At 43.1% G+C, this 18361-nt stretch overlaps 1 protein-coding gene across 1 annotated transcript in view; it reads left to right on the forward strand.

Annotated features, from left to right (window-relative positions):
• The window catches only part of Steap4 (STEAP4 metalloreductase), a 50623-nt gene that overhangs the window by 19879 nt on the left and 12383 nt on the right, over nucleotides 1–18361 (forward strand). The window contains exon 2 of the mRNA XM_057758351.1: nucleotides 8634–8973. Within this exon, the coding sequence (XP_057614334.1) occupies nucleotides 8634–8973 (340 nt within the window). The remainder of the gene's footprint in view (nucleotides 1–8633; nucleotides 8974–18361) is intronic.

Here is an 18361-nt window from a genome sequence, read left to right on the forward strand (position 1 = left end):
TACTTGGGAGGCTGAACCAGGAGAACACAATTTCAAGGCTAGCCTGGACAACTTGTAAAGACCCTATCTCAAAACTAAAAAATTTTTGAAAGGGACTAGAGGCATAGCTCAGTGATTGAGCAATTGCCTAATATGTGCAAGGTCCAAAGTTCGATACCTAGTATTGCACCATAAAGCAATCTACCCTTCCTTGTGGGTTTTAGGAAGAGTCTTTTTGAAATCTGAAAACTTGAGTTAACTAACTGGCCTTCTCGGGTTTCCTTCCCTTGGCTTACTTTGCTGTGGGCAAATGAGACTTTAGTCTTTAAAGTGTACACTATGGCTTATAGAAAGTCACTTTCCATTGACAGTTACACAATTTTTTATTCCTAGAAAGGAAACTCTGGTGAGATGTGGCAAGCTACTCCATTTAATTTTCTGACTTTCAATTCAAATTCTTGAAATCAGAAATGACAGTAAAAACTTCACTTGTCTATGAATGTTCTCCTTGGGGGCGAGTCATTGTGCTGCAAAGGCAGCTGGAGCTGAAATGATTCCCATTTAGGGCTTTAACTCACTTGCACCAAGCCATAGAAATTATAACCTACCTTGCCTTTGAAGATGTTTTTTCTCATGGCTTTTCTCATGTATAAAATGTGTTGTAATCACAGCTTACAAAGTACAAGAAAGCATGAAACACGGATGTTTTTTTAAAAGAATGTACCTGAATAGCCACTGGCCCACTTAAAGCAGATATCAGAAGAAGGTTGGTAAGGTGAGCCGCTTTTTGTCCCCCTTCTTGTGTTCAGTGTGTTTTACTTCCATCTGTTGAGAGTGCATATCCATCCCCTCTTCCTGCAGTCATGGTAAAAGAGAGATGGCAGTTTTGTAGACTCAGAGCTCTCTCCATGGCTGCTGTAGCGTTCCACGGTGTGAGGGGGACGTGTTCACCTCTTCCACATAATAAATTATGTGGACATCCTTCCTCGGCCCGCTTACAACTGCTGACACCGGGGACTTGGGAAACAATATCTCACTACAGAAACGCTCTCAGGAACAAAAGCCCAAGAACTCTATTATACTTGCGCAAATGCTTTTGCAGACATGGGAAGTATGAAGTTGAGAAAGAAGTAATTAAATGAAAAGGTTATAGATGAAAAAAAAAGTCTGAAGAAAAAGAAGCAGAACCCTGGGACTAGCAGGAGATAAAGTAGCCAGAGGCATTTTGCCTTTTCTGAACGATTTTAGCACAGAATGCTTGGCAGTCAGAAGAGGCGGTTACTGGAGCATCCTGCTTCATGGAGTGAAGCAGGGCTTTAGTTTCACCAGTGTGTTTTTTATTTAAATGGTTCTCAAAGACTTCAATTTTTATATTACTTTTTAAAGGTTTCTATCACCCCATCATCATCCTTCAATCCACTTACTCTGTCATTCCCTCAACTTTATGGCGACCCTACTGTGTGCCGGCCACCATTCTAAATACCATGTTACATATGCACAAAAGATAAATTGTATGCAAAGTAAAATACTCTAACCAATGTTCTCAGGGCTCCAGACTACCATGAAGAAGACAAGCAGTGGACCAGACAAACAGGCACCCTCTGTTGAAAAGGAAGAGGGCTGTCAGCATAGGATACAGCATGGTAAGGGGCAGGCCACGTGCGCTGCTCTGAGTGTAACTGTTCCGTTAGAATAATCCAAGCAAGAAGAGTGGCTGACGGCAAGACTGTCACTTGTATTGCTGTTCCTGCTGGGGGATGTGGTGGGCATGTCTGTCCTTGTCAGTGTGAGCACTCACATACTAGGATGGAGAGGTTAGGGGCCCTGTCCTATGTACTGTGTCAGTGTGAACACTCACACACCAGCGTGGAGAGGTTAGGGGCCACTGTCATATGTTTCTCTCTTTCATGCTGCACTTTACTTTTTTTTTTAAAAAATTATTTTTGTTTTATGTGCACTAATGGTTTTATCCACATGTATGTATGTCTATGTACCATATGCATGTCTGGTGCCCATGGGAGCCAGAAGGGGACATCAGATCACCTGGAACTAGAGTGACCTACAGTTGTGAGCTGCCATGTGGGTGCTAAAAAATATCAAATCCAGGTCCTCCGCAAGATCAGCCAGTGCTCTTAACTGCTGAGCCATCTCTTAGCCCTCCTCCTCTTTGGCTCTTTCCTGAATCTAGATAGAGCTCGCCCATTAACTAGGCTGGTAGGCCAGCAAATCTCCAGGGTCCTCCACGCTCTCCAGAGCTAGGTCTACAGACCCAGCTTTTTATGTACGTGTGTTCAGGGCAACTGGTCTTAGGTCTCCACACTTAAGAAGTTTTATCCGGTGAAGCATTTCTATAGCCCCCTTTTAAAATCTGTGTACACGTCCACGTGTGGTTATGGATGTGAGTATGTTGGTCCTCACCTTCTGCCTATTTCCAGGCAGGATAGCTCGTCATTTACTGCTGACTATATCAGGCTAGCTGCCCTGCAAGCTACCATGGAATCTCTGGTCTCTGCCTCCACCTTGTCAGCATGCTGGGATTACGGATGCTTCCACCCCATCCAGCTGTGCTTGGGTTCTGAGGATCAGAACACCTGTTACCATGTTTACAGAGCAAGTGCGTTACCCACTGAGCCGCCTCCCCAACCCTCCACTTGTAATTTTAAGGAATAAGTACAAATACTTCCAATGCTTTCACGTGTTGCCTGTTTTGAAACAAACCCAACAAATATAAGATCACCACGGTTTTCAAGCAAAGAGGGAGGTTCAGTGTCTTGGAGAAAAGGCTTTCTAACACATCCCTTTAAAGTCTTGAATTTTACAACTATCCATAAGTTCTCTAAACACATTAACACTTTAAAAAGTAAGTGTTGTAAATGTAGAAACAAGATACAATAGTTAAGTCAATTTCTTGGAAAATAATGATATTATAAGATGAATTATCGATATCTGTAATTGGACCAAACACAGTGTTCAGGAGAGCAGAAGTGTTATCATTATCTTTAAAGGAATTCCAGAAGAAAATAACTCTCAGCACATGGCTGGTCTTTATAGTCAAAAGCACACAGGAGAGCAGTCTAACAGTGCCTCGCTCTTGGCCCTCTATCTTCTTCCTTCTGGGCTCTCCCACGCTAATATAACCACTAATCCCTTTTGAGAGTGAACAGGACTCCTCTGGCCTGGGGATTGGGGGATGCGGGTTACATTTTATTTTGGTTTGTTTTGGTTAATTTCACCTCCTCCTTCATATATGAAAATCTAACCTTTGGTGTTGGCACTAGGCACAAATGTGCCGAGCTGGAATTGGTTCCTGTAGGAACAGTGGCCACCAACCAGACTGATTCAAATGTTGCCAAGCAGTGGGGGGCATCACCATAGAACAGGAGTCTGGAGTAACACTGAGTTGGCATGCATTCAGGTTCTAAGTTACTTAAAGGGCATTTTTATTCATACTGACTTCATGCATCAAGTAATGAAGCTAAATATTCCCCTACCACTGCAAACTATTTTGAACAGGTTGTTCTTTGATGACATCTTAAGTGACTGGCTCTGAGGTTAGCAGGTATCATTTGAACCACCTTCAGATTGTTATTAGAGATACCCAGTCCTGCCAGTATTTCAGAAGCCTCCAAAATCAACAGACTCTCAAACTCGGGGAGTTAGAAACCCACATGAAGAGTGTGAGGCTTCATTTCCCGCTTTCAGCCCAAGACATAGTTGTAGCCATTTCTGACTCTAGGCTTAAAAAAAACAACAAAAAAAAAAAAAAAAAAAAAAAACCTCAGGACCTCAGGACATGTTTTATTTTTAAATTCATGATTGTACTTCCTCACCACCATCCAGTTAAGTCTCCAATACTGTTGGTGTCTGGCATATTTCCCATCAGCACTTTTTTTGGCCACAGGTGGGTGGCAAAATGTTTGGTTTTGCTTTCTGGTTGGTGTTGGAGAAAATCCCAGAACATGGCTAAAGTCGAGTTGAAGAACTGGGTCTGTTACTATAGCCTTTATTATTTTAGAGAGCGGAGGGATGGGGGAGGGGTTTCTTCGTGTCCACTTCCCCATAGCGTAGGCAAGAAGAGGAAAAAGAAGTTCACTGAGACAGGAAATGAAATTGCAGCTGTACCGGGCAGTAGCTGAGAACCTTCAGCCACAGAATCAGCTGTTCACTCCAGCCTCAAGTCAACTGCCAGGAAGCCAAGAAAGGATATTTTTGGTTGCTGCGTCATCCTCATTCTGACTGTGTTTTATGATGATCCCATCTCAATAGGAACATGATCGACAATCAAAGAAAATGACTTTGTCCATATAACAGCCATCCTTTCTAGTCTATTTTATTAATTCGGATTCACATTTTTTAAGAAAATAAAGCCCAGGGTGGGCCTGGAGAGAAAGCCCACTGGTTACATGTTGTTTCAGAGGATCTTGGTTCAATTCCCACTGCCTACCTCGTGACCCACAACCATACCCCTATCCCAGAGAATCTGAACCCCTCTTCCGGTCCCCACAAGCACTTAATATAGGTTGTATTCATATATACACTCAGGCATGGACATATATACCCATAAAATAAAAATAAACCTTACAAAAACAAACGGTCCAGGGTATAGAATACCCTTTAACCACAAAGCTCACACAGTCTAGAATTCTCTCTTTCTGTTCTTTGCCCTTAATTCCCGTAAGTGGCTTTACTCCTTGGATGCACATTCTGCTTACAGTGACCTGGATTCAAAATCTAGCAGGACATCGAAGGATGTGCTGCTTTCCATAGCTTTCCAGGAAAGACTCTGTCCACCATGGCCAAGTGCATCCCAGAGGACACAGCTGTGCACCTACTCTATGCCTTGATTGCATGAGCCTAAGTCCTGGGGGCTGTGTCAGTTCAGTGTAACCCACAGAGACCAAGATTGTGCAAGGAGACTTGTGAAAAAAAAATGAAAAACCAAAAAGCAAAAGTGGAACCAGGGCAAGAAACAGGAAAAGGAATTTGCTGACACCAAAATTTTTTTAACGTTTTCAATTTTAAAAATATCTTAAAGTCTCAGGAGGTGGTGGCGCACGCCTTTAATCCCTGCGCTCAAGGAGGCAGAGGCAGAAGGATCTCTATAAGTTGGAGACCATCCTGATTACAGAGCTGAGTTCCAGGACAGCCAGGGCTACACAGAGAAACACTGTCTTAAAAAAACAAAACAACAACAAAAACAATTTAAAGTAACTGAATAAGTGACAGAACTTGAAGTGGTGAATGGCAGCAGCTGCTTCTGGGAAATGAAAATGGCGAATGAGCCCTTGTCCTCTGCAGAGTCTGAGCTGCAAGAAACGCAGAGAAGTACCAAAACAGCATGATGCCAAACAAGAAAAAGAAAAAGACAAAATCATCATTACATCCAAACTCAAAAATATCTCCAAAGGATGTGAGCTCCACACCATTAAAGAGTCCTTGAGTTAAACAGAAACATCTCTATTTTAATTTCTTTTCCTTTCTTTTCTTCATTCCTACCCTCCTTACTTACTTGAAAAACAGAGGGCCATGTTTAAGTGTGTGTGTTTCTCGCACATGTCAATGACAGACTACCCTGTCCAGGGCTAGAAGCAGGAGGAACTCCAGGCAGATAACGTGGAGATCCCTAAGCAGGGACTCTGATGGAGGGCAGCGTCTGGAAGGCGAAGCCAAGGAGCTGATGATGCAGCAACAGGAAGAAGAATGAACCCTGCCAACACCGAATCCTTGGGTATGCGGGCTACTGGCATCTTTTGGAAACTTAATTTTCCCTTACAGCCAGGATTTAAAGAAAAACTTGGAGAGTTATGAATTGTGTGTGCCTCCTAGGCCTAAAGGGATAATCAATCTTTTAACCACAAGTCAAGTGCCTCTCAAGTTTAATACTAATAAAGGAAATTTCTTCCATCCTTCATATCCCAGTAATTTAATCTTTCTTTTCTGAAACTTTGGCTGCCTTCAGCAAAGAAAAGGGCTTACATAACTGAAATATATTTGCCTCAAATAACAATAAAAATTCACAATTTTTTCATCTACCTAATAAAGATAAAATGTCACTAGTTGGAGGCTACGTTTGCAAATATAATATGGCTGTCAGTAATGTCAGTTCATGATGAAGCCAAACCTAGTCTAGAACCCAGATGGCCTGCTCCATTGATCCCAGTTGCCTATTTCTGGTGGTCTACTCTGTACCAATAAGAATCCAGTAAATCAGAGTTCCCATACTAGCAAGTCATCCTCTCTTGGGCCAACAGCTTTGTAGAACAGATGAGAGAAAGATAATAAAGACCTGGACAAAACAGATGGAGGTCTCTGGGAAAAAAAAAAAAAAAAAAACAGCAAGTTTTTTTTTTATTTTGTTTTGTGTTTTATTTTCATTCATTTGTTTTTTAAGACAAAAATCTCACCATGTAGCCCAGACTGACTTGAAACTCATAATCCTCTTGGCCTCAAACCCTGAGAGTTGGGATTTTAGGCCTGCACCATCATGAAAACAAAAGTTTAACTTTGCTCTAGCAAGGAAAAACTAGGAGAGTTATGAATTGTGTGTCCTTCCTAGACGTAAGGGAAAATCAATCTTAAAACCTGCCGACGTAAAGTACCAACTCTATACAGAAAAAGGAACTGGCTTATTCCAAGTCCAATATGAGCAGCCATGACCTGGGGACCCAGATCAGTGTTCCACCACTGCAGAGGTTACAGGGGGAAAGCCATGGATCAATGTGTTTACAAGATGCAGCTCTGGGGTCATCTGGTAGGCAGGCTACAGAGTGTCTGGGAAATCCCCGAGGGACGTCAGTGTGAACTTTGCACATCTGTAGCTTTAGGGCTGGTGAATCTAAGTGTGTCAAACTCACTGGGATATTTCAGGACTTTGAAAGTTACCAATGGTGGGTAAGATAAAGAAAGGAACAGTGAATGGCTGCTGAAACGGGCTAGATAGCCCAAAATAATTCTGGTTCTTAATGTACACATTGAAAATGTTCTATCCAGCTGAAGTCAAGCGGTCCTCAAGATCATTAATGCGTGATTCCGACCAGAACTAAGGCTCATGAAGCACTAGATGAGCAAGTCAAGTACCTCTTGTGTTTCTTATGTGGTCATTCATTGCTGTTATTCACTATTGTGAGCTGTCTTCACAAGCACAAGAGAGTCTCTTAAGCCAGATACAATAAGCCTTGGAATCTCATGACTTACTTGCCTATGATTAAGCAGCCTGGTACACATAACATGAAATGTGCAGAAGAAAACAATGTAGCTGTCAGAATAACTGGTGCCCCTCACTACTGCTGCCTCACAGAAACTATTTGGTATTCCGCTGGCAACCGATAAAGCTGCATTGTACATGTAGATCCGGGTTGGTGTGTCAAGAATCAGGTCTCTGTGTCAACAAGGCCCAAAGCCAGATGTACACCGTGGCAAATCATCAGAAAAAGCACTGATACCTCCCAAACTCTGCCCTCTAAAATCCCGAGTCCTCACACAATCTGTCTCCCACCCAGCCACCAATCATGAGGCCTCTTGGAGACACAGTTGAATATCTTATTCCCTGCACACATACCATTCTCTCACCTATGAGTCTTCCAACTCAGAAAACTCAAGGCTGCAAAAATCAGATGAACTCCTTGAAAAATACAAGATTGGGGAGTCGATTTACTAACAAGCACAGGAGACATTGATGGCATGGTACATTGGGTGCGATGGGAAAGCACCCACGGGGAGGCACAAACTGTAATACTGAATCTCTTGAGTGAAATGTCCTAACTGCTGCCTCGGATGAAGATGGAGAGGATTGAATCGCAGCTAGCTGTCAGAACAAGGCTTGTTGGAAGACACTGGAACCTCAGCTGACTCCACAGGACACATGAGAAGAGTTGCAGTCAAGGCCAAGAGGAGGCTGGCTCAGATGGGCCGAGAACACACTTCCCCTGAGACTGCGGAACCTTGGCAAGAGCATCCTGGAAGTTACAGCAGATGGTTAGGAGACAGACAAACTTGGAAAGCTCTGTGTTTTAGACTGCAAAATGGCAACGTAGGAATGCTCTTCCCCCCACGTTTTCGTGGTCCTTTAGGCCTTAAACTGGTGGATTTGAGCACCTCTATAGAACGACACACCAATCCAATTGTATAAGTCGTCAGCCCTCTGTATCCATGTTTTTATAATCTGTGCATTCAACAAACTATGAATCAAAACTATTTAGGCAAAAAAATGTTTTCTTCTTTTCTGCATGTGTCGGTGTTTTGCCCCTTGTCATTCTCTTCCAAACAATAAAGTATGGCACCCATTTACATAGATTTGCTTTGCACTGTTACCAAGTAGAGATGGTTTAAAATAAACAGGAGGCAGGGTACTCATTATACCTGGGCTTCAGTACCACGTAGAGCCTTGGAGCAACCCCTGTGGACTTAGATACATCTGTCTGCATAGGAAATAAAGACCTGAAAATTCCAGATCTTTCAAGTTCTAACTCCGTAAGAATCGGGTATCCAGAAAGAAGATAGATGCCACTATTTCGTCTGAACAGAGACAAAGATGGCAACTAAGAGGAATACACCTAAGGTCCTTGCTTCCTTAGGTGCTGCTTTCTTAGCTGCCCAGTGGCCTCTGGCTCCAACTGGAAGGGAACGCCTCCCTGCCCTTTTAATTTGGGCTGCAGCTGGACAGGGATGCAGCGATTCCAGGAGCTCCGGAAAACCCCTTTTTAGCCCCGCTTGCCCGTGTAAAGCGGCTGCATCTGCATGCCAGAGCAACACAAAAAGTTCTGGTCCTTCCAGCTGCACGGGATTCCCAGGTTGAACTCTTCCCGGAAACTTTGCTTCACAGCTTCTCTTGCGAAATCAAGCAAGCGGGCCCTCCCTTCGCTCTCTGGCTTTTTAAAAGCGAGAGCCTGAAGGCAGTGCAGAGCTCAGCCTGGCAAGCTCGCTCTGCATTGCCTGGCAGCCAGTGCCCACCGCAGCTGCGCCTGACCGACGGCCCTCTGGGCGCCTCTCCCGCAGGTGGGTCACCTTCCTGGCTATTGCCTTGTCGCTTTCGCCAGAGGCTGAGATCCCTTTTCCGTCTGAGCCCACCCCCAGCCCTTGTTTTCTGGACCCCACTTTTCAGCAAGCTGATACTGAGATATAGGTAAACTAAACTCACCCCCTCTCTCTCTCTCTCTCTCTCTCTCTCTCTCTCTCTCTCTCTCTCTCTCTCTCTCTCTCTCTCTCTCTCTCTCTCTCATACACACACACACACACACACACACACACAAGTTGGCCCAAAGCTGCAGCAGGATCAGTTAAACAATTCAGCCAATCTTTAGCTTCCTGGGGTTGTATTACTCATCACGGTGCAGGGGACTCCCGAGGAGAAATACCCAGGGCTGGATTCTTCCTCTGTGTATCTGGCTTTGTACAAATCTGAAGCGCCATGGGAAAGGAGCCTGGAAGTCAGTAGGTGTGCAGGCTAGCAGTCTAACTAACACTAGATCACACCTGAGGCTGAGCACCCCTTCTTCCTTGCTCTTAATCTAGATATCCTTAAACAGCTTAGCGACAGCTTTTCCAGAGAAAAACAGTTTGTCATGCAGTTTACTGCACAAGGGACAGGAAGTCCATGCAGGTAGATAGTTTGGGGATTTTCTTTTGTGTTGGCGTTTTTATTTTTCTCTGAATGGCACTGGCCCTTTAATAGATGAACGGTGTGTCCTGGAAAGCAAGCTGCCTGAGCCGTAGGGTGGAGGTGTTTAGAGTTCTATTCCTTCCACAAATCTAAGCTGAAAGTCTGTTGGTCCAAGAGTATCCACAGGGTCCAGCTCTACAAGGTAAAAAGCCTTATGACTTAAGATTCTTAGGGTATGAAAGGAGTTGGCGTCTTGCTAATGATCCAGGTATAACTGAGTAATTACTTTTCATAATAAAGCAAGCTTCGTTTTTGTAAGGAAGCCACCCCGCTGCTCTCACGGGAGCATCTTAAAACCTCACCACATTTATCATTCAGAGACTACTCTGGGCTTTCAAAGCCATTCTTCAGCCTTGCTGTGTGAGAACGTCCAATTCTGGATAAATGGCAGTCGTATAAATGTCACTCACATGAAAGAACATTTTTTTTCTGATGCAGTAGGTATAATTTTATAAAATGGCACATTTATTTGAAGCAGTAACTTTTTTGAGATATGGCCTTTGCAAGGCCCTGGGTCTTTCAGAACACTGTGATTCAGCACGGAGTGAAAGCCTACCTACATGCATTCTACCTGTGTGGCAAACACCACCAGCACAGAACACGGGATGGAGCAGTCTCTAGCATCAGACTTCAGGGTTGTAAAGTAAATGGTACATGTGTACCTCGAAACTGGGTCATAGCGCTTTCTCCAGTTTGGCGACATTTCTGAGTTTGCTGTACTTCACATAACAACTGGCATTCAGAAAGGAGCATCGCATGGCCCGGCCTCTATGGCACCTGCCACCCATAAGCATCTAACTGTTGCTTAGAGGAAACCAAATAGACCTTTACAACCTTTTATAAAAAACTGAAGCTATGAAGCCCTGCAGTTTGAGCATGCCACTTTAGAGAAGTGGGTGTGCTTGCTTTAGAACATTAGAGTACTTCATCATGCTGGAAGGGTTACCCCCAAATTACCGTATATCCTTAGTACCAGTGTTCTAATGGCATAGAATACACTTTCACAGTACACAGAGCTGATTCTGCAGTCACAGAAACGCACATCACTTGTTCATGGCCCTCACCATCTAGCTCCTTTCACAATAAACTTAAGGACAGGAGAGACGGTCAGTGGCTAACATACTTGCACCCAAAGCATGGGGATCTGAGTTCAAATCCTCCTCAGTCTCATAAAAAGCTAGTTCCCAGGGCACATATCGATTATGTCAGCATGGAGGTGGCTCCAGGAAGGATTCCCTAGCTCATTGGCCAGTTTGCTTTGCCAAATCGGTGAGCTCAAGGTTTAGCAAGAACCATTAGGTAGGAGGAGGAAGGCTAGGTAGAAAGATGAGAAGCCGGCAGAGGTAGGAGGCAGGCAAGTGAAATTAACAGTGGAGGAGTAAATATGTTTGAAATGTGTCTTGTACATGTATAGAAATGTTATAATGAGGCCCATTATTATCTACAATTAATGTATTCTAATTAAAACATATGATGGGAATAATCCAGAAAGATAACCAACATTGACTTCTAGCTTCCATGCATGTGTGTACACACACAAAGAGGTACATGTGCAAACACCCCATAGACACAATTAATAAACGAATAAATGTAGGTATTTTTGTCAGCGGCTATAAAAATCATTTTCTCCAAAGTCTTAAAAAGACGGACAAACTACTGTTGAGAGGGAAGCAAAGCCAACAGCAAGCACAGTCACCTGCAAAGCTGGAAGGCTTGTTAGGGCACTCACTGGGTTGGGTTGTCATCTGAGGAGTCCATTTTCCACCTGCAGCTTAACAAAAAGCTACCCAAGAGTCTGCTCCAAATTCCCACCACAAGAAGCAGGAATAAGCCAGACAGAGTAAATTTTTCTGGATGGACTTTAGAACTTACTTAGAGATTTGACTAGATAATAACCGAAATGAGCTTTACACAAAGACAGGGTCTCTGAGGTTACCTGCGTACATCCAAAGAGAATGGCTCATTAGTTAATGATGAAGACTTCTTGCGCTCTCTCTACATGATATGTTAAACCAACTAAGATGCTTCTAGGTGACTTCCAGGTCCTTTCCAAATGGTTCTAATTAACATCTGCTCTTTTGTTAAGAAGAAATCGGCACTGCAAAGAATAAAACTAAGTAAATAACTAAAGGATAATGAACGCTCAAAGCAATGTGTGATAAGAAAATGACTTGGGCTGTATAGAAAGAATTTTTCTTCCAAAATTATTGAAGAATAAAGAACAATGGACGGTTATGCTGTTTGAAGATTGTCTTTCAGAAACATGTCATTGCAAAAAAGAATGCACTGGTCTACAAAGAAATATTTCCACTGTAATTAAGCAGGCAGGCCATTGACATCACGATCTAAATTCTGCACCATGGTCAGAGTTTCTCCACGCATGTGTGGAGAGCTCTCCCTTCATTGTGCTTTCACCGGAGCATATTTATGAAAGTAGCTTAGACGTATGGTCCTTTTCCATTTAAAGGACATCATTCTTCCTAACATCAGAATAAAGTTCACTTTTCTTCTCAAAAGCAAAGAAAATGTATAGGAAAGGTAACTTTAAAAAGTTAAGAGTTGTAATTATGAATTAAAAGACGACTAAGAAGTATCAATTTAAGGGCATAGCACATCTCTAAAAAGAGTTATCAATGAGGCTGGAGAAATGGTTCAGTGGTAAGAGTAAGTGTGCATACTCTTGCAGAAGACCTAAGTTCAGTTCCCAGAGTCCATGCCGAGAAATTCACAACCAGTGGAACTACAACACCAGGTGAATTCAATGCCCTTGGCTTTCTTGAACACCTACACACACACGCACGCACACACACACACATGCACACACGCACATGCAATTAAAAATAAACATTTTTAAGTTGTTAGAACACAAACTGGAAAGTCCCTTTGGTCTCTGCACCCAATATTAAAGGAAATAGAATGTCTTAAGTGCAAAGTTGGATCTCCTACCATACCTTTAGTGGGCAAAGCTGGGGATTTAGGGCATAGAGATAATTAGTGTTCAATGGGAAGTATGCATCTTTTATCTACACCTTTTAAAATATATACTATGCAAGCACCAATTTTAGCTTTGAGCCCAAGTTAAAAGGTGGCTAAAGTGACTTTGGCAGGCTTTACTAAATGTTCTTGTCCCATCTCCGAGCAGATCAGCGTCCTTGATGGAAACTCCCAGTGTCTGTACATCCCTGTGCTTGGCCTTCTTGCACGCACGTTAGTGGTCTGCCTATGATCTGTGCTCTCCCTGAGACCCCAGCTCCCTGAGAACAGTGGCCCCCTGATTCCTCACTTCATCCTTTGCCTAAGACAATGCCTGGCACAGGGATGCTATCATAAATATCCCGAAATAGGAAAGTTTACCAAATCACTCCTGAGAACACGACTTCTGTGTTAGAACAATGCTACCCAAAGATGTACCTAGTCAATGAGTATGAATGATATCTGTATTCCTTCAGTTAACACTGTCAAAGTCCAACTCTTAACCCTGCCATTTGGAGAGATGTTTAAGGTTGGTTTTTTACATAGAAATCATCAAAATTATTATAATTATCATTTATTAATATACAAAACTGTAGAAGTGGTGTTTCCTCAGTTTTCATACGTTACTGGGCTGGCATCAGAGTGTGAAGCCCACAAACCACTCAAAAGAACCTATTCATATCCAAGTATTCTTATATGCATAAACTTACTGCCTTGCTGCTCCCTGATTCTTCGCACTACAGAAGTCCGAGGGTGATTTGTTTAGCATGTTCGGTTCTGTGTCAAAGAAATAGGGAAAAATGGTATAGGAAATGTGAAGATTGAAGCAAAGTTAATTAGCAAATGGTTTACTGCAATTAACACTAATGTGCTCATTGCAGACCTCTGCTAGATTGAGATTCTAAGCTATCCTTGCTATAGTTTGGAGTCACTTCTGAAAAACTGAAGATTATTTTTGGTGAAGGCAGTACACAGAGGCTCCCTTTGGGAAGCAAAAGTCTATGGCTGTTAGATTGATAGGCCAAATGGTGCTGGCCCAATGTGTGAGGAGGAAGGAGTATAAAGCCTTTATTGCAGTGCTGGAAATCACATAGATTGTTTTCAAAATTAACCGGGGAGCCTTAGAGAAAGCGATGCCCCTATGGGAAGATGTAGACATAAAATACAATCAGGATACGAAAAGTGGCTTCATCTGCCAACCCAGCTGCTTTCCCGGCTCCATGGTCACAGGCCCTGTTTGAAAGAGAAGCACGGGCGGTGGGCAAAGCGCTGCTGCAGTGATAACTGATTCAAAGGAAAACCCATCCTAATGTGCAGCCTGGGGTGAGTTCCTTCCTTCAAGAACTCTCCACACCTGATTTCAGGCTCCTGCCCTGTAAGGTAACTCCGCCCACTAGAGGGAGCTCAGATGAAAATCCTGGCTATTGAAGGGAAAAGCTGTTTTCTTGAAGTGCATTTACCAGCTCGCTCTGCTCTGCAGCGTGGGCATCAGAGTATAACAAAAGGATGGGATGGATATTCTGTCTCCTCCTAGGGACCCTCTTAGAGCCCTTGGGGTCCATCCCTTAGAGAACTGCTTTACAAATGACTTCAAGCGTTACCCCAGAGATGAAAGACGAAGCAATCTCCAGAAATTCTTTAAAATGGCAAGGAGAGATTTTAAAACAGAATGGAAGACCCCATGAGAAGGGTTTCTGGGGAGACAGAAAAACTCTTCTGCCCCCTAACTGGTTTAGCAGTTATCAATATCTACATAATAATTCCCAGTGACATTTCATTTGAATAAAGTTACTTGAAAATTAAAATAATTAAACCACTTCCTAAACATCTCTGACAATAACCAGCCCACTAGCCTACACCAAATGTTTGGTGAATTATTGGAGAGGCCAAGCTAAGCAGTTGCTCATAGAGTGCATATAAACCACTGAGATATATAAACCCCGTCGTCAGTGAGAGAAGAATGCCCTCTCTGCTGGTGGTGACCTCTGGCTCCACTCCTGCTGCCGAATTGTTGGTGATTTGTAAGTTGGTCCAGATATAAAATGCCAGCAATGGTCAAGGCAAATTAACCAAGACATGGCTGAATCTCTGGCCATGTCATGTTCCCCAGACCCCAAGCAGATGCGCTAAGAAGCCCAGACAGCAGATCTCTAACCTGTACAGCCAGGAAACCATAAAGCTCTCTTACTTTACCCTGACAGATAGTGCCGAGATCTCAACGTGACAACATGTATCCATGTGATGCTCAAACGAACTAGAATATCAGTAAAGAACCGATTAAAAATAATTTTATACACTGGAATTAAAATACGTAATAGGCCTCCGTGACTATGGTGTTGCCGTCTCTGGAAGGGAGTAAGGGCTCCTAACAGAACTACTAATGCCCAGCTACTATCACAGCTCATTCCCAGCTGGCATGAGCATTTCACGTGGGAGTGTATAAACCGCACAGCCTTAATGTGAAGGTTACCTTTCATTACATTCTTGTGACTTGATCAGTTTGTGCATATGTCTCATATGTCATCCTGTTGGTTAATAAAATGATGCACAGACTAGCCATCATCGAATAAGTTGTCCTTGCACGAACAGCATTTCTCACAAAGTGTACCCGCCCAGCGGGTTCAGCTATTCCAGGGTGTGAATGGGCGCTACCTGAAAGAACATGGGAGAGAGAGGAACAAGGCCAAGCAAAATTCTCTTGTCAAAGCCTCCGTTTCTTAGCGTAATGGCAGCGGCTTATATAGCCCCTGGATGAGGAACCTGGGTTGGGGTGGAGGACTTTGCCCGGGTAGCAAAGGTCACTAGTCAACACACCTGGTAAGCAGAAACATTCTTTTTGTGGCTCCGCTTAACAAACAGCTCTCAAGGTAGTTGGAATGTGAAGGCTCTCTGCAAACATCCTTAGGATAATGGTCCCTGCTATCAAGATAGTTGGGATGTGAGGCAGGTTCCGTCAGCAAACAGCTCTCAAGGTAGTGGGGCTTTCTGCAAACATCCTTAGGACAATGGTCCCTGCTATCATCTTTGGGAAAATGGCTCCTGACAACAAAGCAATGGATATGATCTATTTTTCAGCTACTAACAAGCAGTCGAGGAATATTAAGGCAGCAACTTCTGGATGGACTCTGTGGAGCACACCTGTTATCTTAGCACCCAGTGCTTCAGCAGGAGAATCCAACATTAAGGCCAGCCTTGGCTACATAACAAGTTCTAAGCCAGCCTGGACTACATGGCAAAACTATTTAAGAAAAACAAAATGTCTGTAACTTTACATAGTTACCAGCAGGTTTTGTGGAAATCACAAAATGGTGATGTACTCGGCTGTGAGCTTGTAATTTTTACTTAAGCTGACACAGTAATAAGAGAATGGGCAACAACACGCATGTGTGAGAAGTAAACACATCTTGAGTAGGGCAGTTGCTCAGCTGGCAGAGCGCACACAAAGCCCTGAGTCCCAGTAAATTCTGGGAATCGCAAGAAGGTGGAGCAGGAGGATCAAAAGTTCAAGGCCATCCTCAGCTACTTGAGGAGTTCAAGGCTAACCTGAGCTACATGAGAGTCTGTCTCCCCAATGCAAAAAAAGGTATGAATATTAGATGGGCAGTCTGAAAATTAGTTTTTGTGAACTTTAAATCTCTGTAAAGTTCTCTTTCTCTTCAGAATGCATTATTTTATTTTTACTGTTAATAGGTACAAGCTTCGTATGACAAACATTGATGGTGTCAATCTATTCTTGTGATTAATGGTTTATTGTAGTTTTATGATCCTTATGCCATTAGAATGTGTGCTGTTCACAGGCTTGGAGTTCCTTCTCAGCGAATCCGTCATATTCTTCAGCTAGCACTCAGTCTGTAAACACACAGCCATATCTGGTAACCTTCCATTTCATATGGACAACTGAGAAAATCTCCAGGGAGTACCGAGTATGGCTTCTCTGTTAAGCTAACTAGTTACCCGGACTCTTGCTTTACAAGTCAGGGTCTGTGTAACCCTGGCCAGCCTAGTACCCGTCTAGAACCCAGGTTGGCCTTAAACTCAAAACAGCTCTCCTGCCTTGGTCCATCCGTGCTAGGATTGCCTCCTGTTCAAATTAAACTATTTTAAACAGTGATATTGTAAATATAGCCTTTATTACCACACAGATAATGTATACATGCTCCCTTTCCCACCTGACATCACGGGTTCAGCTTGATGAAAAATACCGGAAAAAAAAGCGTTATCCCAGTCAAACCTGAATTTCACAGTATAAGCGTTTTGGTGTTAATGTGCTTCGGATGTTGCAAAGGATATAGATGCTCTGAAAATTAACCATTATTTAACTGAAATCCAAACTTAATTGGAATTGTGTGCTTTTTATTTATTAAATCTGGTAATCCTCATTTACAGGCACCTGCTTACAGAGGTTCATGTTGACCTGAACTCAAAATTTAACTGCCCCTCCCTCATAGCAATTTTTAATCTGTGGCCCTGTTCTGTATTCTTTGAAGTATTTACTTCCCTCCAAACCAGCCTATTTATTATTTATGTGTATATTGTCCAATTTTTTATAATAATGCACAGACAGGTTTTGAAGCCTACAGATTCAGAGTTCTGATTTTCTACTTAGGGAATCAAAACACTTTATAAGAAGTCTGTATTCTATGTCCCTTCATCCTCAGTGGGCGTGTGTGTGTGTGTTTCCACACTGGTGTGTCTGTGAGTGTGCATGCTTGCACGCGCACATGCGGTCACGTGCTTCTGCACCAGGGTATGTGTGTGTGTGTCCAGGGGGAGTAGTGTCTGAGAAATTCGGGTATTTAAAGCATGATTTCAGAACCTGAAGCTAAATTCTCAGTGGAGGAAGAGGCAGAGTGACTCTAGAGATGGATTCAGCTACATGACTACCTAGCTGCTCTGCTTTCCTCTGTATGATTTGCTGTTAAAGAACTCCATGGGAGACTTGAGGTTTTCTGACTTTCGGTAACAACTCTGTAAGATTTTCTTGACAGATGAGACAGAGAAAAGCTACCTGTGATCTGATGCCAATTCTTGAGCCTGGCACTCTTTGACTCTGTCCCTTGTGAGGCTTGCACACTCGGGCCTCACTCTGCTTTTGGTTTTTCATAAAGAGAGGAAATCCAGTTTTCAGCCAAGACTATGGAGAAGGCTTGAGGACTGATCAGACAGCGTCTGGTCATCCAGGTTTTTTGCAAACTTTCCCCTACTTGAATGTGCAGCTGGGGCTCAGAACCACTCGATTTTAGAACACTTTATAGAAGTAAACGTTTCCACAGCCCTTAATGATCCCAAGATGTCTTTAATGACGAAAGAAAGTCAGGAAAGTGTGGTGGGAAGAAAGATACCTGTATGTGCCCCACCTCCACCTGCACTCCTCCAAGCCCCCTTTCGATAGAGGTCCTCTCCGCTCGCCTTAGCCCAGCATTCCACTTCCTGAAACTGAAAGCTGGTTCTTGTGTTGATCAAAGTGGTCTCTTTAGTTTTGCTTTTTATCACCTCCAAACTTTTTCATATGAAACTTAGTTTTGCATTTTTAGTTTGCATACATATGTAACACTGGGTTAGCTAATAAATAACCTGACCACAGTGGTGCGTGGAAATAACAGGGTGAACCTTTACAAAGGAATTGTCTTTGGATTCTTCAGAACTAAAGACATCAGAGGGAGTCTAGAATTTTCCTTCTCCTCTCCGCAGCCCTGGCGTTGCAAGCACTTGCCACACCTTTTACTTGAGTGCTAGCTCACTGTTGAACTC

This window comes from Chionomys nivalis, chromosome 26, assembly GCF_950005125.1.
Source record: "Chionomys nivalis chromosome 26, mChiNiv1.1, whole genome shotgun sequence".
Taxonomy (NCBI): domain Eukaryota; kingdom Metazoa; phylum Chordata; class Mammalia; order Rodentia; family Cricetidae; genus Chionomys; species Chionomys nivalis.